Source organism: Balaenoptera borealis, assembly GCF_965194805.1.
Source record: "Balaenoptera borealis genome assembly, chromosome: 8".
In the NCBI taxonomy this organism is placed as follows: domain Eukaryota; kingdom Metazoa; phylum Chordata; class Mammalia; order Artiodactyla; family Balaenopteridae; genus Balaenoptera; species Balaenoptera borealis.
In genome coordinates this window covers 114,181,668-114,207,495 of record NC_138865.1, presented here as the reverse complement: position 1 = coordinate 114,207,495, position 25,828 = coordinate 114,181,668, and the positions used below count along the sequence as shown (strand labels likewise).

At 47.7% G+C, this 25,828-nt stretch overlaps 1 protein-coding gene and 1 long non-coding RNA gene across 32 annotated transcripts in view; both read right to left on the bottom strand.

Moving 5' to 3' along the window:
• RALGPS1 (Ral GEF with PH domain and SH3 binding motif 1) overlaps positions 1 to 25,828 on the bottom strand; it is a 285,958-nt gene that overhangs the window by 48,544 nt on the left and 211,586 nt on the right. For all 31 annotated transcript variants that reach the window (XM_082402645.1, XM_082402646.1, XM_082402647.1 and 28 more), the window contains 2 exons: positions 5,947 to 6,084; positions 3,265 to 3,358 (listed from right to left, as the gene is read on the bottom strand). In XM_082402645.1, the coding sequence (XP_082258771.1) occupies positions 3,265 to 3,358; positions 5,947 to 6,084 (232 nt within the window). The remainder of the gene's footprint in view (positions 1 to 3,264; positions 3,359 to 5,946; positions 6,085 to 25,828) is intronic.
• On the bottom strand, positions 14,218 to 21,099 carry LOC309633602. The gene is made up of 2 exons (XR_014247648.1): positions 16,026 to 21,099; positions 14,218 to 15,983 (listed from the first exon to the last, which is right to left on the bottom strand). It is a non-coding gene; the product is annotated as an uncharacterized lncRNA (long non-coding RNA).

Sequence of the window (25,828 nt, the reverse complement as noted above, 5' to 3'; positions counted from 1 at the left end):
GAAATCCCCCACGTCCTTTAGAACTCGGGCTGAATAAAACAAAACCTGAAAAATGAGATGAGAACACAAACGGGTAAGATGAAAGGGGAGATTGGAAACCTAGGGGAACAAATCAAGGACTGAAACAAGAGAGGACCGGAGGAATACCAGAGTAGAAACAGACCATCCCAGTGACTGTTGATGAAGAAGATGGAGATTATAGCCATTAGAAAGAAGCTGATGGATTTGGAAGGCAGAGCATCCAACATATGGATTCCTGGAACGCTGGAAAGAGAAAAGCCAAGAAGTGGCACAGAAGTAGTCAAAGATAGAAACCAAAAGAATTCCTCTGTAATGAACAAAGAGCATACCCTGTTCCAGGGAAACCTGGTACAGAACCCTCCACTCCGAGGCATTCCTCTTGTGAAGCTTTTGAACCTCAAGGAATTCTTCACCCACCAGGTAGACAAAACAAGTTGCTTCTAAGAGGGAAAAACCAGACTGGCATGAGATTTGTCTACAGCGGCATCAAGCGCCAGAAGGCAGTGGCGCAGGCTCTGCGTGTCCTGAGGGAGGGAAGCAAAGGAGCCCAGCAAGTCAGATGCAAATGCTTTCATAAAAGAGATTGGAGGACTCTTTCGAAAGTGTAGGGCTTTCGTAAACCTACTTCATGCCGAAACCCGGCTAAATAAGGGATTGGTTTAAAATAAAGACTCCAGGAATGGAGAAGTGACAGGTGGTAAGAATCGAAAATGTTTCAAAACACGAAATAGTAGGAATTATGATTCCTGAACATGATGTGTATGTTATAAACTTGGATGACGTAGAAATAAGAAGATAACTCACAAGGATTTGGAAGATGGTGCAGTAGAGGTGAAGGAGGGGGGAGCTTGCTAACGATCTCATCTTTCATGACCAGAGTCAACGGACCCTGGTCACCATGGAAATCTAGTTAAAACAGAACTTAGGCACTCCAACCTCTTCATGTTTTTCCTGACCTCTTTTGTTAATCTTAGAAGGCCCTTTTAGGAAATAATATCTCTTGTGGTGGAGAAATATTTATTTGCAGAGCAGCAATTCCTTATGTTTTATTTCAGTTCCTTTTTCTGGTTAAATTAAAGTAAATACTTTTAATTAAAAATAGCAAGTGTGGTATAATCCAATTTTAATAAATTCTATCCTTGCATCCATCTATCTTTCTCCATATATATATACATATATATATATATATATATATATATATGTATATATATATATATATATATATATATACTTTCTATGCATAGAAAAATGTCCAAAATAATGTTCACTTGATGCCAACAGTCAGGCTTTCTAAGTGGTAGGAATTTGGGTAATTTTTCTTAAATAAAATAAAATAGACTAAAGGCTGAGGAAAACAAAGCACTGGTTGGGCTCCTTGGCCCAACGTCTCCAAAGCAGGTCGGGGCAACGTCATTAAGGTAAGAGGTAAGCCTGTATCCTCTGGGGTGGAGACCAAGTCTCGGGGGGGTGAGTTGGGCCAGGGAGTGTGGGATGCTCAAGCAGAGTCACAAGCCCTGTGCGTCCCGTGTCACTCAGAGCCAGGGTCTTCCTGGGAAGGGACCCCCTCAGTGGTCTGGGCACGGGGCGAGAACGCAGCCTTCCTCCCTGAGTTTGTCCACTTGGACCACAACAAAGGGCCTTTGTGAAATCCAGGCATTAGGTGCTGGGGGTGTTCAATGTCCTTCAGAATGGAAGGCATTATTACTCACAATCTGCAGCTTGTCCAAGGATTATCTCACGGCCAGAAGTATTTATAGACCATTTTTCTCCTTAAAGGATATTAGTGTTAATGAAAAACTACTGTCTCCTTAACCGCATTATTGGCACATGAATGGAAAGTATTACCCCAGATCCTAAGTGGGAATAATTTCCCACTCCGGGGTACTCTTTTCAGGAACAGCAAATGCTTTGTAAGTAAAAATGAGCAATTTGTGGCAAACGTAATTTTAATGGTAATCTCTGGCCTTTATTTATTGCTGTTATGATTATGTAACAGATCAAAATTTATTATATTCCATTTTAACAATACATTGTACAATAACAACTGAAGACATTATGTTTATGTTCCTAAAGATAGCCAATCATTAGAACTATGTGGGGAGCTTTGAAAAAATACAAATTTCCAGACCCTGCCCCCCCCACACACACCTGGATGGCTAGAAGGCTTCCTAGGTGTCTCTGATCCACAGCCAGGGCTGAGATCCACTCCTGCAGAGGTGGCAGGTGAAAAACCTTGAACAGCCATTCCCAAGGTCTTGGTGAGTGAAAAGGGGTAACCTGGGGTGTCTCTAGTGGCCACAGTTCTCTACAGTTTCCAGTGACTTTGACAAAGACCAAATCATCAAGTTGATCAAATTTTTAGACACAAAACTGGAAGAGATTTAAAAATATATTGGATAGCAGGCTTCAAAGGGATCATGCATGGTTTACTGGAAGCAACCAGTAAGATGAGATTTAAAAGAATACATGTAAAATTGACGTTTAGGGGGGAAAATGATCAGTTACAAGACGGCTGAGACTTGCCTCCATCATATATCAGGCCATATGAAAAGTCCTGAGGCTCTTAGCTGACCTCAAGCTCAAAGTGAGCCAAGAAGACATCCAATCAATACGGCAGACAGACCCAACGTGAAAAAACTTCTTTCTCCCTCTAAATACATAGATATGTTGGATAAATTCCCAGCTGCCACAAATGCAGAAAGAACTGAAAGCCAGAGCAGGTGAGTGGAAGATGAGGCCAAAGGGCCCACAGGGGTCTTCATGGGAACTGGGCCTATTCCATTCGGGCGGCATGGGATGGAGACGGGGCCTCAGCCAGCGCCAGATGGCAAGAGTCCAGCAGCAAGCTGGGGCCCCAGGGAGCTGCCTCGTGCCTGAAACAGGCTCTCGGAGAACTCTGTTTGGCAGCCTGGAGATGTGGCTAGAAAGCTGTCCTTCCGCTCGGCGCCGAGTGGGGGGAGTCAGTCCTGAGAACCTGGAGCACTAAGCCTGCACCACACACAGCCGTGGAGCCCAAATTCACTCACGCTCCGCACTAGAAAAAGCCACGCTGAGAAGTTGACGGAACACCCTCCTTGGTCCGGTGGCGCCTGTGGGGCTGGGGCGGGTGGGAGGAGACGCTCAGCAGCCCTGCTGCGGGCTCTGTGGGGTCAGAGGTCACCTTATGCACACGTGCTGGGGGGGAGGTGCCGGTGCTGCTGCAGTGACCTCCCGCAAGCCCTGCAGGGGGCCGGGGGCACTTACTTGTAGTTGTCGTCTTCCACAAACTTCTGGAGCTCTTCAATGTAGCGCACAGACTTCAGGTACTTCTGCACGTGGGGCAGGGTTGTGAGGTGGTCTGGAGGAGGAGGACAAAACCCAGAGGCTTCAGTCTCTCCCCATCCCCAGGCCCCCCATGAGAAGCTCCTTAGGGACTGAGACATATATTCAGTCTTTCAACAGTTGCTGATGATCCCTTAGGCCGGGCCTGTGCTGGGCCCAGAGGGGTCCCTCAGGAAGTGCCCCCCAGATGGCGGGGCCACAGACACCACACCCTGAGGTCACCACAGTTCCTTGGCTGGGGAAAGATGGGTCTTGGGGGAAAGATGGCCTCCAGCGAGGTGTGTGTGCCCTAAAACAGGTCTCCACTGGAGTAACTGGCCAAGCCTCCCACGCTTTGCCCAACCTCATGTGACAAGAATGCAAGAAAGAATGAACCCCATCCAGCCTGGTGTGCAGGCCCAACCCAGATCCTGGCACAGCCTGAGAGTCTGGCCCACGGGCTGGAGCTGCTGCACCCTGAGAGGAAAGGGAAGGGCCTAGATGCTTGAGCACCTGTGCTGTGCCAGGCTCTGCACCCGGTGATTTCTAGAAGCCAGCTGCCTCAACCTTTGCACCTGCCTCATTTCAGGGAGTAAGATGTCAACTGCACACAGGAGGAAGCCATGGCAACTTGCCAGGTCACATGGCTGAGAAGTTTTGACCCCGGGTCACCTGCGGCCTCGGCCACACTGCACTGTCTCTCTGTCCCGGGGTGACTGACATCAGGTGCACTCCCCAGACCGTCACAGTCACTGCACTCTTTCTGAGGGGGCCGTAAACCCCCTCTGCCATTCGTTCCCCACAGGGTGGGACAGACCAGTTAAGGAGAGAGGTTGAGGCAGTGGAGGACGCTGTGGAGAGGAGCGGAGAGAGGGTGGGGAAGGGCCCTCGCTTTCCTGGGGTGGGGGGGGCGTGCATCCGGGTGCCGCGAGGAGCCCCTGATGGCTCTGCCTCGTAACTGTGAGATTCTCAGCAGGTCATTCTCTTTCTCTACGGCCTCGGTGTTCTCGTCTCTGAAATGGGGATAATGACCCCTACTTCACGGAGCTGACGACGGGGAAGGGGCAGGGGAACATAATGGTAGTAAGAGTGAGCATTTCCTGAGCCCTAATGAAATGCTGGGGCGGGTGGTAGTAAGAGTGAGCATTTCCTGAGCCCTAATGAAATGCTGGGGCGGGTGGTAGTAAGAGTGAGCATTTCCTGAGCCCTTATGAAATGCTGGGGCGGGTGGTAGTAAGAGTGAGCATTTCCTGAGCCCTAATGAAATGCTGGGGCGGGTGGTAGTAAGAGTGAGCATTTCCTGAGCCCTAATGAAATGCTGGGGCGGGTGGTAGTAAGAGTGAGCATTTCCTGAGCCCTAATGAAATGCTGGGGCGGGCTAAGGGCTCTGCACAGTCATGTCCCCATCTTTACTATGAGAAAAGTTCAGACTTAGGACAAAGTGACTTTTCAGGAGGCGGAGCCAAGACGTGAACCCACATCTGTCTGACCCCAAAGCTGTGTATGTAATTGCTCTGCTGGCCAGCAGGACCAGTGTCGAGGTCCTTGAGTGGAAAGGGCACTGGGAACACAGTCTCCTCCCTGTTCCTCTGGGCAGAAGGAGAGCTGGTCTGGAAGTGCGGGCACTTGTAGGGGCGGCACTCATGAGCAGACCTTTTGCCTGTGTGGGTCCCCCTGCAGTGGCCTTACCACATGGAGGCTGTTGGTTTCTCCCACCCTACGTACTGGAGGTGGTGTTGGTCTCTTCCTTGTCCCACTTTGCTGCTTCCAGACTTTTACTCGCACCCGTCCTGTGAAAACCTGCTCCAAGGAGGCACACTCCTGCAGCTCGGCCACCCTCCCCCTCTTCTCTGCTGACTTCTGCCGCCTGGCGCCCTGGTCACTCAGGCCCATTCCTGGAGAACCGGGGCACCCGGCTCACAGTCAAGCCCCATCCCCCAACGTCCACGTGGACGGCCCATCGGCATTGCCAACAACACCTCCTCCAACCATCTCAGACGCCCACCATCACGGTCACCCTTTGGATCTGGTCACACGTGTGGCAGAGCCTGGCCAGTTGTTGATCAAGTCATTTCCCTGTTCCCTCTAGGCCCGCAGCTCCATTGCATTCCTGGCCTCCCTCGGCAGAAGAGATGAGCACCACGTGCAAGTCTGGTCCATAAATCCCACTCTGGTATGATTCTCTCTCCTTCTGCATCTGCCAGCTGGATGTAGAGGTCAGTGGAGGACTCGGGGCAATGGGACATGGCAGAGACACAAGATAGAGGGGCCCAAGTACCTGAATCTGCTCGGAGGAGAGCCACCCAGGAGCTGCCCACAAAGCTCTTCATGAATGAAGGACCTGGGCTCTGCCACTCATTGGACGTGTGACCTCAGACAAATGACTACACTGTTTTCAGCCTCAGTTTCCTCATCTGTGATACAGAGATGGTAACATCTAGTTTGCACAGTCTCTGAAGATCAAACATGCTTATAAAGGATCCAGAATGTGTTTGATACTCAAGATATCAAAATGAAGAGCTTTGTGGGGACTACCTGGTTTCTAGAGCTTTCTCACTGATAAGGTGCTGGACCCAAATTTCGGTGATGTAAGATTTCACAATTCCAACAACCAGGGGTACTAACCGTAGCTGCAGGAAACTTGTAAATCCGCAATTATTCGGAGAATATTGTTCATCTGATTGGATCTTTGTTCGTTTTCCATGATGCTGCCTGAGGCAGGATATGCAGAATCAATGTAGATTAAATCCAGAAGATAGATGCCTAAAATTAAGGAAGATATTTAATGATGGTAGGTGTTCACCATGAATCAGAAGAAAATGGCACAAAACAGAACTGCTGTGCTAGAAGGTATAGGGTGACATGGAAAAATGCGGTATGATTTGGACTTCATTTCCAATCCTGACTACTAACTTTTCACACAGACTGCTCAACTTTAAATCAAACATCTGAGCAACAACCAAAATGAATGCTGGCAAGATTTTAGCATTTCTAGTTCATACACTCTCCAGCAACAAGGGTTATTACCTGTAACCCAGCTGGAAAATAACAGGACATGAAAGGGATGAATGAATACTTGTGTTTTTTACCAACCACTGCAGTTTAATAGGTCTAAGGTGCCATATCCAGGAGAACACTGTCTGAATTCAGTTTTTCATTTATTCACTTAGCTGTGTGTCTATTTGTTTATCTATCTGTCCATGTATACACATACACACAACCCAAATCATAAATTAAAGAACAAAAGAAGAAGTTGAAAAAGCAACAGTCCTTGGTACAAAGAACTAAGGCTAGACAGAGATTTCTGCTGAGGGTGCTTAATAAGAAAATAACACGTGATATGAAAACATTGCTGTGATAGGCCAGTGCGGAGCCTCAGCATGGCCTCATGGCATCACCCCAGGGGGAATTCGGGACAAGCCACCTGGCCAGGGATGAGAAAACAGGACTGGCTGTGTGGTGTGGCCCAGCTGACTGGCTTGCTGCAGGGCCACAGTTTAGTCTCTCTGGAGATGTGCATGGACAATGGGTGGCATATCCTTCTAGCAGCCCCCCATGAGTACTGCCACTACACCGTAATATTGGTGGGGTTGAGCAGGAGTAGTGATGTAAAGCAGAATTTAAGGCAGAAAACATTGAACAAGGCAAAGAGGAGTGACTGATATTAATGAAAGGCACAGTGGATTGAGAAGATCTGATGATTACTAACTTCTATGCATAAAGCAACATTGCACCAAAATATACAAAGCAGGGGCTTCCCTGGTGGCGCAGTGGTTGAGAATCTGCCTGCTAATGCAGGGGACACGGGTTCGAGCCCTGGTCTGGGAAGATCCCACATGCCACAGAGCAACTAGGCCCGTGAGCCATAACTACTGAGCCTGCGCGTCTGGAGCCTGTGCTCCGCAACAAGAGAGGCCACGATAGTGAGAGGCCCGCGCACCGCGATGAAGAGTGGCCCCCGCTTGCCACAGCTGGAGGAAGCCCTCGCACAGAAACGAAGACCCAATACAGCCAAAAATAAATAAATAAATAAATAATTTAAAAAAATATATATATATACAAAGCAAAAAAGTGCCAAAAATGAAAAGTGGATTCAAGAAAGCCACAAACATGGGGGGAGCCTTTGGTATGTCTCTTCGAGAATTTGTGTGTGTGTGTGTGCTCACATATGTATGTACATACAAAAATATACACATATACATACATGCATCTACAGATATACATATGTATGTGTCCATATACAAATGTAGTATTTAAGTAACAAAATTAACAAGCTTGGTGTTATATAAATAAAAATATAATTCTTTTTAAATACTCATGGAATGCTTACAAACACTGATTATATGCTAGTCTATAAAAAAAAGCTCAATAAGCTCCAAAAAGTAAATGTCATATTATCTGCTCTCTTTGACCTTACAGTACATCTAGGATTTAACAATAAATATAGAAAAAATTCTAACTGTTTGTTAAACACACACACATACACAAACACACACACACTAATAAGCAAGTCTCAGGTCAAAGAAAAAACAAAAAAATCTAAAATAAGAAATCTATTCAAAGACAATGACAATAAGAACACTACATATCAAAATTTATGGGATCAGACCAAAGTGGTAATCAGAGGAAAATTTATAGCCTTGAAAGTTTACTATTAAACTACTAAGAATGATAACAAATGTAATTAACCAGGTACTTAATATTAAAGTTGTAGGTTTTTTGCATGGCTGGACAAGCACTGCACTGACTTACACATTCATTATGTTATTTGTTCTTATAAAACCCATTTTACAGAGGAGGAAAAGGAAACACACAGAGGATGTTTAACTCGCTCCAGGTCACATAGCCGGTAAATGATAGGGATGGGAGCTGAACCCAAGCCTGCCTCGGCAGAGTACATGCTTCCTGCCATCGCAGTGGACTGCTGGTGTTGGATACCATGAGTCATTCGTCTGCTTTTAAAATAGCTACACATTTTTACGGGAAACTGTTAATCACAGAAACATATGCTAGCACTTCTCATAGGAATCATTTCCACTTCCCTTCTTTTTAGTGGCACCATGTTTCCAAAATTTTAAAAATTAGGAGTCATTTCCCTTGTATAGAAGCTCCAAGTTTGTAACATTTAAGTCCACAGATTTATTATTTCTCGACTTTGTTTTTCCTCTCCCTTCTTAAAAATGTAACTCGGCTACCTCCCCAAGGATTCAGCAATGGCAATCCCGAAAATCCCATTAACGCTTCAACCACAACAAAAAGTACCCCCTAGTGCTGAGCGTGAGGTGAGGGGATAAGGGACACGAGGCAGCTTTGTTCCAGAGGCCAACATTGTGCAGACCCGAACGCAGCTGGCTCTGAGCAGCAGAGTGAAGCTCAGCCCGGGAGCAGGGACACCGAGGAGCAGGATATGGGAAATGGGAGAGAACTGATGCTTCCTGGGATTTGCTACAAGACGGGAACCTCCCCCTCTCCTGTGATCCTCCCATCAACCCCATGGGGAGGTTGAGGAGAAAACTAAAGTTCAGAGAGATTAAGAAATGAGCCTGAGGCCTCACAGCGAGTGTGTTGGCTTTGAACCCAGGTCTCTCTGGCTCCAGTGCCTGTTCCGACCCACTCACGGGACATGAGAAACACACGAGGAATCAGTCGCCTTTTCTCAAATAACACCCTCGGCATGGAAGGCTCACCCTCCGCTGCCCTGTGAGGACCGGGGCTGGCCCCTCTGCATCCTCTCAGGTCCTGGCTCTGCAAACAGAGGCCAGGAGAAGCTCACCTTCGAAGGGGCCGGAGACCATTTCCACCCCAGCTGCTGCCTGCCCCCTCGGGGCATGGGGAGCTCACTACTTCATAAGAGCAAACCCCACTGTAGCGTGTCCATCACCCTCCTCCACAAAACACCTATCCACTCCCCTGACCTGAGAGTCCAGGCCAGGGCCACCACATGTGAGGACGGAGGGGACCTCCCAAAGGAGGCCTCCTGGCCCTGGTGGCCGGGGCAGACCCCAAGCCTCAGCAACACCTGGACAGAATTCCCATATGAACAGCATGTCCCTCCCAAAGCAGCAAATCTACAGGTAATACTGCACAAATCCAGGGAAATCTTCTCAGTATTGTCATTAGCCTATAACTGGGAATATTTAAAAGCCTAAACCATGATGAAATCATCAGAATAGCCACCTCCCACTTGTACTGGGCCAGTGCAGCGCGAAGCCTGACACACAGCACTCACCACAGCCGCCATTAGATACTTATTGGCCTCATTCATGTATCTACTGTCTGACTTTATTAAAGTTCCCCCATCAGACTTTATTAAAACCCCTCTGAGGAGGAAGTGTCCTGTTCCACAAGCTCAACCCCAGCAGCTGGAACAGAGCACACAGGAGCTGCTTGGTGAACATTAGTTGAAAGAAGGAAGGTATGAATGAAGGCATACTTTGTTCCACAAAATAACCTTACAAAGTACATCATTACCCTCACTTCAGAGCTGAAGAAAGAGACACTGAGAGTCAAGTGATGGTTATAATAAGACTGAGCACTTACTGTGTCCCAGGTCCTAAACTAAGAGCTTTGCCCTGTTCATCGATTTGCCATAACCACGCTGTTATCAGGGAGGTTTTATCTCTACAGAGGAAGAAGCTGAAGCTGAGAGCGCTGCATCGCTTGTCACACAGCTGGGAAGTGGCAGAGGCAAGATTTGAACACACGTCAGTCCAGGCTGCCATACTGTCAAGTCCTTCTTTGACCCCAGCCAGATCCCCTGGAGGCTGGCAGCTGGTGAGGCAGGATGGGGCACAGCTGACCCCACAGGCATCCAGGCCATGGCTCTCCCTGCCTGACACCCCCTTGGGGTCAACACTCTCCAGGAGGGCTGACGACTACACGGTGGCTGCATCGTCCACCTCCTCCCCGCGGCCTCCCTGGCACCCATCGTGACACGTCTGTCCCAGGTCCCATCGTCAGCGGGCCCACCATGGCCTGGGGGCCCTGCCAGCTCTGCCCCGTGACACACAGCAGTGGTGGAAGCGGGAGAGCGTGGGGCTTGGAGCCAGGAGACTTGGAACACTGGCTCTGCCGCCTACCAGCTGGGTGGCCTCAGGCAAGCCTTTCTGCCTCCCGGGACCTGTGTTTCCTTGCCTGTGACTGGGGATAATGATGGTGATTGTGAAGTCTCCCGGCCCAGGGCCTGGACCACTGAGGCGCCCGTGAAGCTGAGCTGACCCCGAGCCTGGCTCCACGGTGAGGCCCCACTTGGAACTGGAGCGGGATGCCCGTGGGAGAGGCGCACCCAGCCGGGTTTGCCATAACTGTGGACGGCGCCCAGATGCTGACCATGTGCGGCCACCTACCTCAGACGACCAGCTCTGGGAGCTTCCGTCTGGACTGAGACAGCACAGCTGGGATGTCTCAGCTCCCTTCCTTTCATACAGCGTTACTGCGGCAAAAGACACCGTGTTGTTGGCCTTGTCAAGACGGACAGTAACGGGACCGGCTACTGGTCCTGGCGGCTGTGAGGCTGAGCAGTGCCAGGGGCTGGGGCTAGACTGGGAGGTGCAGACGCACTGGAGGAAACAAACATAATAGTAACAGCCACTGTCTGCGACAGGAGAGGCTGGCCTTGCTTGTACCACAGCATCCTCACCGCAACTGGCACGGCACAGTAGGTGTTCTCATTTCTTCATTTTACAGATTAGGCAATGGAAGCTTACAGAGCAAAAGTGACTCATCTAAGACCACACAACCTACAAGTGGGGGAATCAGGATTTGAATTCATGCCCGCCTGACCCCAAAGATTTGGGACAGAGAGCAGTGCTGAAAGTTGGGGGCTGGGAGTCCTGGCTGGCACAGGGACGAGGGTGCCAGAGTCAGAGCTGGGGCTGCGAGGACCCCTCCTGTGGGTCCCACCCACCCGAGGACACGGCTGGCAGCCGGCGTCCACTCTGTGGCTTGCCTGCCTGCAGACTCAACCTCCTGTGAGATGGACAGCTACCCAGAACATGTTCTGTTCCCTCCTGCCACACCCCACACAAGGCCTGGTGATACCGCTGTGGCTGCAACAGGGGTGCCAACCAGCCTGCCATGGTGAGGCAGAGAGCCCCGGGGCCAGGGATGAGCAGCCCTCCGCTGGCTCTGCTGTGGATGTCTCCCCAGCTGGGTTGGTCCCAAGCCCAGGGGCATGTGGCCAAACCTTCTTCCTGACAGTGAATCCAGGCCCCCCGCCAGGGGTGCCCACAAGACACCCTGGCCCTGAGGAGGGAGTGTCAGGCTGACAAAGGAGGTGCTCTCCTGAACAGACCCTTCTCTTAAGCTGAGGGACACCAGGCTCCGTGGTGCAGAGCCTGCTTGAAGCTGGGCGCTCCGAGTCTCCCAGAGCCAAAGCCCGCGGCTGGCACCGGGCTTCACCGCCAGCCCAGAAACTCACTGCTCTCTTGTTTCTCCCATCGCCACCCGTCTCACTTCCATCCCGAGTCTGGTTTTGGTTTTTCTCACACAGCTATCTATTTAATAAGGAAAATTCTGCTGTGTTGAGGGGAAAAAACCCTCCACAGCATAAAAATATGCCACATTTCCATCTTATGCTTTCCATTTTCTTTCTCTCTTTCTTTTAAAGTTTGAGATGAAAGACTTTTTTCCCATGTTCTCCTGCTCTGCTTTGAAAAGATCACTTTCAAACTTCAGAAATGAGGAGTACTGGCACCCAGAACTATACTTGTGTGGTTTGATCACATAAACTGTCCTGATAAATTCCAAATGAAATAACAGAGCAGCAGCTCATTAGGGTTTTGTTTTTGTTTTTGTTTTTTTTATGAGAGCACAAAGCGATGCCGTCAACTGCAGAGGGAGATCTCAGTGGGCGGCTCACGCTCCCTGTCTGAGGCAGAAGACTGAGTGTTAATTAGTGCTCGCTAATTAGTATCAGTTGTGTAAAACATGGACTTAGAACAAATCCTCATCTAAAGAATATTCCTCAAGTGAAATGTGTTGGAAGCTGGCTGACATTGAGATAAACGTTTCCCAGGTCTGCAGAAAGGGGGCAGGGCCAGGCAGCCACATGTCAGGTGGTCAGAGACCATGTTTCTTAGAGGAGCACATGGCCTCCTGTTTTTCTTGGTGTTGGGGCCCGTGAATCACAAAGGCACGTGAACAAAGCCTTGCAGCCCACAGAGAATCTCCTCTGGCTCCCTGAGGTCAAATGAGGACACAACCACAGATCCCCGCCCCCCCACCCCCCCACCCCGCCCTGGGGATTACCTGGTAATCTACAGGGGCAATGGAATGGCCTACGGTTTGCAAAAGTTCTCCTAAGAGCTGTGGGATTGTGTAGCATGTGCTGGTATTCTGACCAGCAGTAAGAAAGGGCATAAGGAGAGGGCATTAATCTGGTGATTATTATTCGGCTTGTTTTGTGCTAGACACTGTGCTAAGTAAATTACACGTACTATCTAATTTAATCCTTCAACAATTCTATTGGCAGTAGAGAAGAAACGTACTTTTCGTCTACCTAACATCTATTCCCATTTTTTTTTTTTTTTTTTTTTTTTATTCCCAATTCTTTTGGAAACAGCCTTCACTTTTCCTTTGGGGGAAACCATACCTCCCATACTTGTAACCCATGTGGTTTTGATAGGTCTGAAGCAATTTCATTCCATCCCCTGACCCAGGGGTAAAAACAAATTTTAAAAACGAACCATTTGGGAAAGGAAAAAAACACTCTAAAAAATTCAGAGATGAAAGAAGGAATTAAAATCACAAACTATCTACATATAGGATGCAATCAAAATCATATAACTCTGCTCAGAGAAAAATTCATAGTCTCAAATGCTTATATTAATAATTAAGAAAGATAAAAAAGAAATGAACTTAGTGTTCATTATAGAGAACTAAAAAGAACAAAAGAAAGTAGGAGAAAGCATTAAAAATATAAAATCAGAAATATTTATCACTGCAGAGTGATAAATAAAACTGAAAGTTGGTTCTTTGAAAAAGTCAATAAAGTAGACAATCCTTTGGTATGTATGATGGAGGAAGAAACAAAAGAAAGGTAAAAACACAGATGTGCATTGTTAGGGATGAGAGAAGGGATATGATTTCAAATATGGAGAAGTTAAAATAGTAGTATGTGCAATTTTTATGCCAACATATTTGAAAATGTAGATGAAATGCGTGCTTACTAGGAAAATCTATCTTCCCAAAATTGTCTCAAAAAGGGGCAAAACCTTCAACTCACCAAATAAAGAGAAAAATATTAACAATATTAAGAAAGATACTATGATTAAAAAGTACAATATCCAAATGGTTTTATGGACCCATCCATTAAACCGTAAAAGAAAAACCAAATATTACTTAAACTGTTCCAGAGCACAGGAAAAGTCAGAAATATGTGCAGTTCTTTTTATGACTCGAGCATAACCATTACATCAAAACCTGACAGACATGGCATAAAAAAGAGACTAATATCATTAATAAATAAAGATCCAAATAAAACGTTAGCAAATAAAACTCACCGGTGTTTTAAAATAATAAAAATAGCAAATCAAATTAGCAGTATCTTGAAGCAAACAGGTTTACTACAGGATTGCAATGGTATTTCAACAAATGATCTTGAGAGATGCTGAAAAGTCACTGATAACTTTAATATCTATTCCTGATAAAGCACTAAGCTAGGAACAGACTTCCTTAATATGACAAAGGATGCATGGTAGAAACACTAACACAATCTTCTTAATATTGAAATCCTATTAATAGGAACAAGTCAAGAATACTTGCCATTCTGCTATAATTTAACACTATTCTGGATGCACAAATCTATGAGATAAGACAAAGAAATGTGGTACAAATATTAAAGACACATGTAACATTGTCATTATTTCTAGGTTATATAATTAGTTATCATATTAGTTATATAATTAAGTAATCTAGGATAATCAACTGGAAAAGTATTACAACTAAATAAGAGAGTTGAGTTCAAAGTAGATATACATAAATCACTAGCATTCCTTTTTTTATTAAAAAAAATTTTTTTAACATTTGTATTGGAGTATAATTGCTTTACAATGGTGTGTTAGTTTCTGCTGTATAACAAAGTGAATCAGCCATATGTATACATATATCCCCATATCCCCTCCCTCTTGCGTCTCCCTCCTACCCTCCTTATCCCACCTCTCTAGGTGGTCAAAAAGCACCGAGCTGATCTCCCTGTGCCATGCAGCTGCTTCCCATTAGCTATCTGTTTTACATTTGGTAGTGTATATATGTCAATGCTACTCTCTCACTTCGTCCCAGCTTACCCTTCCGCCTCCCCATCTCCTCAAGTCCATTCTCTGTGTCTGCATCTTTATTCCTGTCCTGCTCCTAGGTTCGTCAGAACCTTTTTTTTTTTTTTTTTTAGATTCCATATATATGTGTTAGCATACGGTATTTGTTTTTCTCTTTCTGACTTACTTCACTCTGTATGACAGACTCTAGGTCCATCCACCTCACTACAAGTAACTCAATTTTGTTTCTTTTTATGGCTGAGTAATATTCCATTGTATATATATGCCACATCTTCTTTATCCATTCATCTGTCGATGGACACTTAGGTTGCTTCCATGTCCTGGCTATTGTAAATAGAGCTGCAATGAACATTGTGGTACATGACTCTTTTTGAATTATGGTTTTCTCAGGATATATGCCCAATAGTGGGATTGCTGGCTCGTATGGTAGTTCTATTTTTAGTTTTTTAGGGAACCCCCATACTGTTCTCCATAGTGGCTGTATCAATTTACATTCCCACCAACAGTGCAAGAGGGTTCCCCTTTCTCCACACCCTCTCCAGCATTTATTGTTTGTAGATTTTTTGATGATGGCCATTCTGACTGGTGTGAGGTGATACCTCATTGTAGTTTTGATTTGCAGTTCTCTAATGATTAGTGATGTTGGGCATCCTTTCATGTGTTTGTTGGCAACATGATGTGTTTTTGTTTTTTGGGGGTTTTTTTGACTTGAATAATATATATATATATATTTTATACAGCAGGTTCTTATTAGTCATCAATTTTATACACATCAGTGTATACATGTCAATCCCAATCGCCCAATTCATCACACCACCACCACCACCCCCCCATGGCTTTCCCCCCTTGGTGTCCATACGTTTGTTCCCTACATCTGTGTCTCAATTTCTGCTCTGCAAACTGGTTCATCTGTACCATTTTTCTAGGTTCCATATATATGCGTTAATATACGATATTTGTTTTTCTCTTTCTGACTTACCTCACTCTGTAAGACAGTCTCTAGATCCAACATGATGTGTTTTTAAGTGAAAACATCTGGTATGACTATACACACATATACACACACACTCTTATATTGATACACACATACACACACCCTATATTGAAATACACACAAACACCTATATTGAGATACACACACACGTACCCCTATATTGATACACACACACACACCCTATACTGAGATACATACACACCCTATATTAGATACACACACACACCCCTATATTAAGATACACACACACACCACTATGTTGAGATATACACACACACACACCACTATACTGATACACACACACACCCCTATATTGAGATACACACACACACCTCTATACTGAGATACACACACACATACCCCATATTGAGATACACACACACACACACACACACCTATATTGAGATACACACACACACCCCTATATTGAGATACACACAGACACACACACACCCCTATATTGAGATACACACACACACACACCCATTGAGATACACGCACACCCCTATATTGAGATACACACACACACACACACACACACATACACACACACACACAAAAGAGAGAAAGAGAGAATATATTGCCCAATCTGTTAATGGCAACCATCTTCAGGGATAGTTTAGGGTTATTTTTTGTTTTATACAATTTTATATTTTTTCAGCCTTTAGCTATGAATATGTACTACTTTTAGAAATAGAGAAGAGCAAGATCTCTATCTCTCTTTCTTTCTTCTAAAAAGCAAACACTTTTTTGGCAGGGAGAAGGGACGTAATAGTTGACGCAAATGATTTTCCGAGCATTCTCAGCTCCTGTTGAAAACCCGGTCTTTAGTTTTCGATGTAAAGGCCACAAACCTCTACCGACTACCTGTGATCTGTCTCCAGGCCATTGTTTACACTTCATTATCACCTTTGGTCTCCACCTCCAACCCATTCCGCCCTGTGATTTCTCAAACCCAATCAGATCATGCCCTTCCTCAATTTAAATTTACCCAACAACTCTCCCTCTGCAGGTGTTCACGGCTCCTGGGTTCCATCCCTCGCCGCCTGCGTCTCTGGCCTTTCCTCCCGCCCTCCTCTCATGTGATGCTCCAGCTGGGCGCGGGCCCCATGTGGCTGGCTCCCTGGACTGGCCCTCTGCTTCGTGCCTCTGAGCTTGGCAGAGCTGTGTCCACCCCATGCCCACTCGGCCTCCTTTTCTGGCTGTCAGCGGGCTCCTCCTGGGCTCTCAGAGCACGCGCCCTCCCCTCGATTACAGTATTTATCACACACTCTTTGAGGGCCAGGGCTGCGTCTTTTCCGTCTCTGCATTCTCAAGGGCCCAGCACAGGGTAGGGGACGACCAAACGGGACGCTGAGTCTTTATCTGCACATACATGACTCTTCATTCTGGCCACCGAAATCCCACTGCTCAGTGGACGAGAGCGGCCGTGGCTGCCGAGCACCCCACTCCGTAGCCACCCTGACAGGGTCAGCCCTGTGTTCTGGTGTCTCCAAGCTAAATACCCGTACTTCTCAGTGCTATGAAGGGCTTCCAGAGGAGTTAACGTCACCAAAAGGAAACGTAAGATGATTCCCCCAGTGAAAGCCTCGGAAACCTGCCTCACGTTGGGTAGAACCGAGGCTGCCCATGTGCCAAGGAAAACACTCTCCAGCTTGTCTTTCCAACCCTGGCTCAAGGATTCGCTACTGTGCACAGAAAGGCTCCCTGGACGTCCGAGGCCACCAGGATTCCAGCCAGAGAATGAGCTCACAGACGGCTGCTTCAATCACCAAAGTATTTTCCACTTCCCCAAATGCGCTCACGTATCTGTGACCACACTTCACCTAGTCTTTAAGTATAACAAAAAAATAATGGAGGCAAAGGCAAAACTGTCAGATTTATTCATTACTCAATGGAAACTGTGTAACAAAACACGACATTCTAAACCTCAATCACCAATCCCTGCATTCTCTGGGAAACAAGCAACAGATTTGTGGAGGGTTAGCTAGATCCAAACTGATTTTCACTATCTGAAAGCAAATTCTTTCCTGATTTTGCTGAAATGAAATACTGAAAGACTCTCCCTGGGCTCCTTGAGAAGAAAGAAGGCATCTGACTACTAATTTATTTGTGGTTTTCAGGCTCAGGTGTTTTGATCTCTCCCTGCCTTTCTTGATGTAGATGAGAGGATGGGAGTCCCGCAGGACTGTCCTGGGAAACCGCTTTCAGAGAACAGGGGCTCCTGTGGCCCTACCGTGGGGGCCATCTCTGTGGGCTCTGCCCTGCTCCAGGTCACACTGGAGACCCTCCCTGGCCCAGCCAGACCCAGCTGGCCCAGGGCCAGCCCAGCCTTTCCCAGCCCTAGGCCATAGTCTCGGTCTGTAGGGGGGCACTACTCCCACGGAGCCTGTGAGCCAATCTCACTAGGGCAGGAGAAGCACTCGCCCCCACCAGCAGGGGGCGCTGGAAGTAGTCATGCTGTTGCTAGTCTGGGATTGCCTGTTGGCTGGGATGGGAGGATGGAGGGGAGCCGGGCTGTCACTGGCTGGGATCATGTGTCAGACTGGAAGGCCCACCCACACCTACTCTCTTTGTGCTACCTGCCCCTCCCCCTGCCCCGGCCCACTAGACTCAACGCCCTTGGGAAATGATTCAAAACACCTGACCCCCATGACTCTGGGCTCCTGGTCACCTCCTTGAGACCTAGACCTCTACTCTGGTTGGTTCTCCAGCACCAACTTTTCTCAGTCCTGGCTCCTCCCCTTCTTCATAGCACACTGCCGTTCCAGCGGGCTTTGGGGCCAACACTACCCTTACTAGGACATTCATTCCTTGCTATACCATCGGAGGGTGATTTGCAGGGAAGAGAGAGGCCGAAGTGGCAGGAAAGCATGTCTGCTGACCAATCAGAAGTGGTGGGGAGCAAGATGGAAGGCGGCGGGTCGCTGTGGGGAGAGGAAGCTGCAAGGGCACAGGGTGATGTGCTCAGGGACCAGCCCACTAGGTGATGTCCAGCTCACTAGGTGATGTGAAAGGGCATTAGTGCTACAAATATTTACTGAGTGCTTCCCACATTCTGGACACAGGGGTATAGACGGGCACGGTCCCTGACCTCATGAGGTGTACAAGCCGGCAGATGCATTCAACAGAGGCATTAGTTACACAAACAATTAAGGGCACAGAACTGCTAAAAAATAATACTCCAGTGCATACTTAGTTTGGGGAATTATCCTCAGGTGCCCATGAGCTACCCCAGAGGAACCAGTGGTATGTGAGACAGAGATGGGCTGGTCCCTGCCCATCAATTCCCTCCCCTCAATTCCAGATATGCTAAGTAACCTGCCCAAGGTCACTCAGCACAGACATGGCGGAGGTAGGATTTGAGCCCAGGTCTTTGGCCTAGGGCCAACACTCTTATGGACTATGTTATGTGCGTTACTTATAGCTCAATACATGGAGGAGTGATACTGAAACTCGAGGCATCTGTGTTCAAATCCTGGCATTGTCACTTATTTGTTCAGAGTGACCCCGGGTGAGTTCTTCAACTGCTTTCTTCCTCTGGGAAATGGAGACAGTAGCTTCTCACAGGGCCGAGGTGAAGACTCAGGAGCTAACGCACAGGAGAGGGGCTGGCATAGTATCAAGATAAAGCAGGCACTCAATGAAGTGACTTGCAAAAAAAAAACAACAACAACTTTAAGAGGTGATGGTGGTACATACCTGTTTCTGAAAACCTTCCAGAAGAGACCAGACAGCCCCTCATAGAGCCTCCCCTGACTTATCACTAAAATTTTTGTGAATAGAAAAAAAGAAGAAAACCACCTCACCAGCTAAGACTGATGGACGGCTTTATTGCTAGAACCTAGGAAGAAACTGAATAGCCTATAGGCAGATGTAGAGGACAGAAGTTGCGCAAATGTAGACCTCGTCAATGTGTGCCTCCCAGGGCCTGTCCCCAGACTCAGAGAAAGAGCGATAATAAAAACATGAAAACTTGGGTCAATGACCAGTACACTGTCCAGCAGGGGCTGATCTGAGGGACTCTGGGACTTTCCCCTCCACCTTCTCACATCCATTTGCAGATGGCTACCCCCAGAAAAGAACTAAAGCATGTCCAGAGGGAAAACCAAATGCCTATTGATAAGCCCCAAAGATGAATAGATTTCACCTTGGTCAAGGATGCATTCAGAAGAAAGAAAATCCAGTAAGGGGCACATGGAAAAATATTGCCAAATAACAGGGCCTGAACTGCATGCAGAAGGGGCTGAGAATGAGAGCATATGTCCTCGGTCTATTCCAGCATCCGGAAGAAGGTTTCAGGACACCTTTTCTCTTCAACACAGCACAAGAAGACAAGGCTTCTGGGATAGGAAGGAACTGTCTGGGGTGAAACTGCAAGAGGATAAGCTAGAAAGAGAGATGAATGACATAAGAAAAGAAGAAAAAGATACTAAAAATATGACAGAAGAATTTTAAAAACTAACATCGGAGGCAGCAAGGAGCAAAATGTGTATTTTGGATACTCACATCAGTGATATGGGGGAGCAATTTGGCGAGGTCAAATGCCGAGGAAAAGGGCAAGGGAAGAAAGAATATATGGGATGTGGGGGCCTGAGAACAGAGAGCTGACCCAGGGAAGGGCATCTACCCAAGGAGCGTGTCCCAGGTCCCGGGAAAGAGATCCATCCCTAGACACACCCTGGATAAATGTCTGAATAAAAAAAAAATCTTGCAAAAAAGCAAAAGCAAAAAACCCAAAACCCAAAAACCAAAAACCAAAAAAACCCACCCCAAAACAAAAATAAAACCCCCCAAAACAAACAAACAAAAAAACCCATGGAAGTGACCTTGACCCACCAAGTGAGTTGTAGGGGCCCCTTTTGCTTGGGTCTAATTGAACCTGACCTTCCACCAGAATGACTATGATGACGTACGGTAACTGCCTGCGCAAGTGTTTCCCTGCGGAAGGAGGAGTTTCTCAAAGCAGGAGGGACTGATTATTCATGAAATGTTAGGACATCTGGTGATTTGTCAATTGCTTTCATTTTTTAAGAAGAAAAATATTTTCCCCTAGTGATTACGGTACTTAAGTGTAAAGACCCAAAGAGAGGACATATGATTTTGGATGCCATAAAATTTGGTCAATGCACATTTTTTCCATAAGTTTATGGGAATGTTTCACCATCGCAGCCTAAGGGCAGCAGAAGACGTAGACTTCTGGATGCAGTATTAACAGATCACATGTGCTCTAAACCACACTCCCTCGTCAGCAGTCTGTGAAGCCCAGAAACCCCTCCTGCACATGCCGCAGGAGAAAGCAAGCGCTCGGTGGCTCGTGTCGCTGTGCCAGATGTGGAGGATGCAGGCGAACTCTGAGAATGATGGCTTTTCTGCAGGGCCCAGGGGAGAGGCCACTCGGTCATGGATGCAACAGCATAGGGAGAGGCACCTCTGTCAAGTCCAGAGTAGGTGTGAGTAGAGTGCTTCCTGCCGAATCCGGGAGCACCAAGCACCCAGGAAGCAGGAGCCTGCGCTTGCCTGAGGTGGGCTGGGAGGCGCTGAGAGGGGTTTGGGGGTGGGGGGTGAGCCAGCCTGGGGACACCAGTAAGAAGGTCTATTTGGAGGCTGAAAAAGCTCATCTCAGCTAAAGTAAAAAGTCTGCCTCAGGGCAATGGTGAAGGAAGAATATTTTGCCAATGTCCTGTTTCCTGGGTGGCAGTGGGCCCGGCTCTGGGCGAAGGTCTGCTCCTCTCCCTCCATCAGGGTTTCCTGACGGCAATCTGGCCTAGATCTTACTCTCAGCATGACCCTCTGGTGCACAGAGACCCGGGGGTCGGGGAGCTCAAATAGGCTCCTGGGACAAGACAGCTGCCTCAGAGCGTGGGGTGGGAGACATGAGCCTCAGGCAAGCGAATGCTGGGAGCGACCAGAGTGTGGTCACCGAGCATGGCCCTGGGCTAAGAGCTGCACCTGAATAATCTCATGGAGTCCTCATTTTACAGAAGAGGAAGTAAGCCTCTGAGAGGCTAAATTGTTTGTCCCAGATCACACAGCGAGTGCGTGGCAGAGCCAAGAATGCACCCCAGGCCTCACTTTGGAGTCTGGCTCTGATACTCGCCCTTCCTCGTCCTGGCCCTGCAGGACAGCACATGAATGCATGAAGCCTGCCAAGGTGGGGTGGGGACACTAGCATTTGTGGGGTGACCCTGAACCAGACTTTGTGCTCTGGGCCTTAGACCATCTCCTCAGTTCATCTACCAACTGGGCTCCCAGGAAAGCATCATTACGCCCATCATCCAGATGGGGAAACTGAGACTCAGAAAGGTAGGGTGACTTTCCAAAGGTCTCCTGGCCAGTAGTTCGGGAAGCCATGATTGGAATCTAGGTTTGGCAGGTCCCAACCTGTGTTCTGTTGAACAGGAGGACTGTAGGGACCCCCCGTTTTGTTTCATGCCACGAGCTGAGTCCTGTGGTCCCTGCCCTCCGAGATCCTTAGCCCAGGCCTAGAGGGCTGAGTCATAGGCCCTGTCCTCAGAGGGGGAGATGTCCTTCTGGGGAATGGAAACATCTCCAGGCCAGAACAGGACTTAGTTCCGAGTGGATTACCCAGAGCTCAGGCAGGGTGATTTGTGGCCCACCAACACACTCCAAATGGTGCCTGGGCCCAGGCTCCAGGGATTAAGCGGTCCTCTGGAGGCCAGCCTGGGAAGGCAGTCCCGGGGTGCCATGTAGGGTGTGGGCTCTGGAGCCAGGTAGCCTGGGGGGAGGGCCAACTCTGCTACTGACACTCTCAGTGGCCTTAGAAAAGTTCCTCAGCTCCTCTGACCCCGAGTTTTGGCCTCTGTAGCAGGGGACAGGCGTTAGGGTACCTCCCTCAAGAGGAGGTGGGATGAGTCAGGTGAGGTATGTATATCCCCCTGAAGAAGGTCACTGCCCAGTAAAGGCTGAGGCAATGTGATGACATCACTAGAAGTAACTGTCTGCGGCAGGCCCAGTCTACCGAGAAAGGAGGACCCAGGTTGCATCTTCCAAGCCCCACACTGCCTTCTCCCTCTTCCAGCCCCCCACGTCCTGTTACATCCACAGCAAGGGCTGAACAAGGATAGGACCACCTTGAGAACATCTTGTCCCTTGCTCCTGCCTCTCCTCTGGCCTCCATCACAGAGCTGTGACGGGTACTCTTGTCTGGGGAAAGGGAACCCTCTCTAGTCTTCAGGGCGGCACACGGAGCAGGGAGACCCAGGTCTGAACACCCATTCCACCGGGTGACCCTGGGTAAGCAGCCTGGTCACCTGTACCTGATCTCATTCGCTCCCACCTTATACATCCATCCACCCTGAGCATTACATGAGATAATGTAACCACAGCAGCATGGTTCATTCTTCTGTTCATTTGTTCCATCATTCATTCAATCAGGCATGCATTCATTTTTCATTCACAAAACAGTTGCTGAGCACTGTTTCCACCAACTCTGCACTGGGCTCTGGGGGAACCACAGTGAGAAAAACCAGACGTGCTCCCTGCCTGCCCTCCTGGGCCTGATGACGAAGCACTGAACAAAGGAGACCCCGGGTCCAGTGGGGAGCTGGCCACTACTTGGGTGGCAGAGAGAGCCCCAGGTTGGTGGCCCACGGTTGGGGAGTTCTTCTGCACTTGGCGGGTAGCGCCCTGGGAAGGCTGCTCACCTTCTGAGTAACCGTAACTTCTGAGTACTGTACTGCCTGCCTCCCACAAAATGTGCTTTATTTCTGACATGTGTGCTCAAACAGGTATAATGTTACATCCCATACACTGTTCCCAGTTTGTACAAAACGACTCAGGGTTTTTGCAGCTACTGATGAGGAATTTAGGGCAGTGGCAGGTTATGGGCTTCATGGGCAGCAGTTCTATGGGACTTGGGCAAGTTATTTAGCTTATCTGAGTCTCAATGTCCATTTTTGCAAGAGGAGCATATTCCAACCTTGTTTCAAGAATCAGAGCTACTGTATGAAAGCATTTACTACATCACCTGGAACAATAATAATAATAATTACAACACTAATGACTGCTAACGTCTATTAGCATTTACTATGTGCCAAGCATCGTGTTGAGCGCTTTCAGGCATTCATTTATTCTTTTATTCAACACATATTTATCGAGATGCTAGATTAGATGCTAGGGATACTGCAAGGAACACAACCAATACAGCCTCTGCTTCTGTGGAGTTGACCACCTAGAGGAGGGTCAGATAGTAAACAAGTAACTGCACAAATAAACTATTTAACTGAAACTGTAATGATAAGAACAACAAAGGAGAAGTACAGTCCTCAGAGTAAATGCCATTACACACACTTTCTAGGTGAGGAAATTAGGGATCAGAGAGGTTAGGCAACTGGTCTGAGGTCGCACGCCTGGTGAGAGGCAGAGCCGGGCCCCAAATTTCATTAAATGGATTATGCCTAGAATAGCATCAGCGGTTCCAGATCATCTACAGAGAGCCCACCACCTCCCAGGGTTCCTCCTCTGGTCTAAGAGCCGCTGCTCAGAGCAAAGGTGGAACCAGAAGGCTGCCTGAGAGCAAAACGACTTAGCTGATCCTCCGTGCACCCTTGTGACCTGCAGCCCTTCCTAACCTGAAGCAGAAAGCTGGAGGGCTTGTCCTGGGGGTCACTCACCCCTGGGAAGGCATCAGGGGGAGGAACTCTATAGTTGATAAATGAGTTTAGGAAAATAACTGCCCTGTTGTCGAAAACTAAGGGTAGTGGGTGTCACCAGTAGGCTGCTTCCAAGGAACCCCAGGTGAGAAGACGCAGGTCGCCACAGGGCCTGGTGGGTTGGCATGCCTGCCTGGCTCGGCCGTTGGCCAGCTCTGTACAATGGGGAGAATAAGTGTACCTCCTTGGAAGGCCACTGTGAGGCTGCAGTGAGATCAGACACAGCACTTTACTTGGCACCAGGCAGAGCGGCCGTCCTTGCACAGACACTGAGGGTAAAGCTGGTCCTCCCCACTGCAAGCAGATCTCAGTGATAAAGCAGACCTCCCTGGAGGGTGAGGACCTGTATACAGCTCTTGGCTCTTGGTTTGCTTTATTTACTGTAACATTCTTTTAACTTCACTTACTTACATGTCACCTTCATGATTTTTACAAAAACATAGCATCTATAGTATAAATTTTTTATTGTGGTAAATAAACATAACACAAAATTTATCATTAGTGACATTTAGTACTGCCATGATGCTGTGCAACCACCACAGTTATCTTGTTCCAGAACATTTTCATCAATCCCTCCAAAAGGAAATCCTGTACTGACTTACTCCCCACTCCCTGCTCTTTTCAATCTAAGCAACCACTCATCTACTTTCTGTCTCTATGGATTTGCCACTCTGGACATTTCATACACATGGAATCATACAAGATGGGGTCTTTTGTGCCTGGTTCTTTCCCATAGCATAGTGTTCTCAAGGGTCACCGTGTTGGAGCATGTATCAGTATTTCATTCCTTTTTATGGCTGAATAATATTCCATTGTATGCATATGCCATCTTTTGCTCATCTATTCATCTGTTGGTGGACGTCTAGGTTGTTTCCACCCTCTGGCTACTGTGATAGTGCTGCTATGAACGTTCACATATAAGTTTTTGTGTGAATACCTGTTTTCAATTCTTTTGGGTATATACCCAGGAGTGGAATTGCTGGGTTACAATATATATATATATATATATTTTTTTTTTTTTAAATTTTATTTATTTATTTTTGGCTGTGTTGGGTCTTCGTTTCTGTGCGAGGGCTTTCTGCAGTTGTGGCAAGCGGGGGCCACTCTTCATCGCGGTGCACGGGCCTCTCACTATCGCGGCCTCTCTTGCTGCGGAGCACAGGCTCCAGACGCGCAGGCTCAGTAATTGTGGCTCACGGGCCCAGCCACACCGCAGCATGTGGGATCTTCCCAGACCAGGGCTCAAACCCGTGTCCCCTGCATTGGCAGGCAGATTCTCAACCACTGCGCCACCAGGGAAGCCCTACAATATATTTTTTAACCTAACAGTTTTTGAGTGAAACCACGAATTTATTGTGCTAATCGCATTAAGAGAGATACTTAGCTACCAAAGAAAGAGAGGTAATCTACATGCCATCTAAAATCAGGTGGCCCAGAAGTAGTGCACGTTCACACTCTGGGGAGCTCAGAGCTCACGTATCTCCTCACTTACCGTGCATGAGGCTGCCAGCAGTCGGTGCTCTGGGGTGGGGTCCTGGGACCTGAGGCTAGGTCAGGTGCAGTGG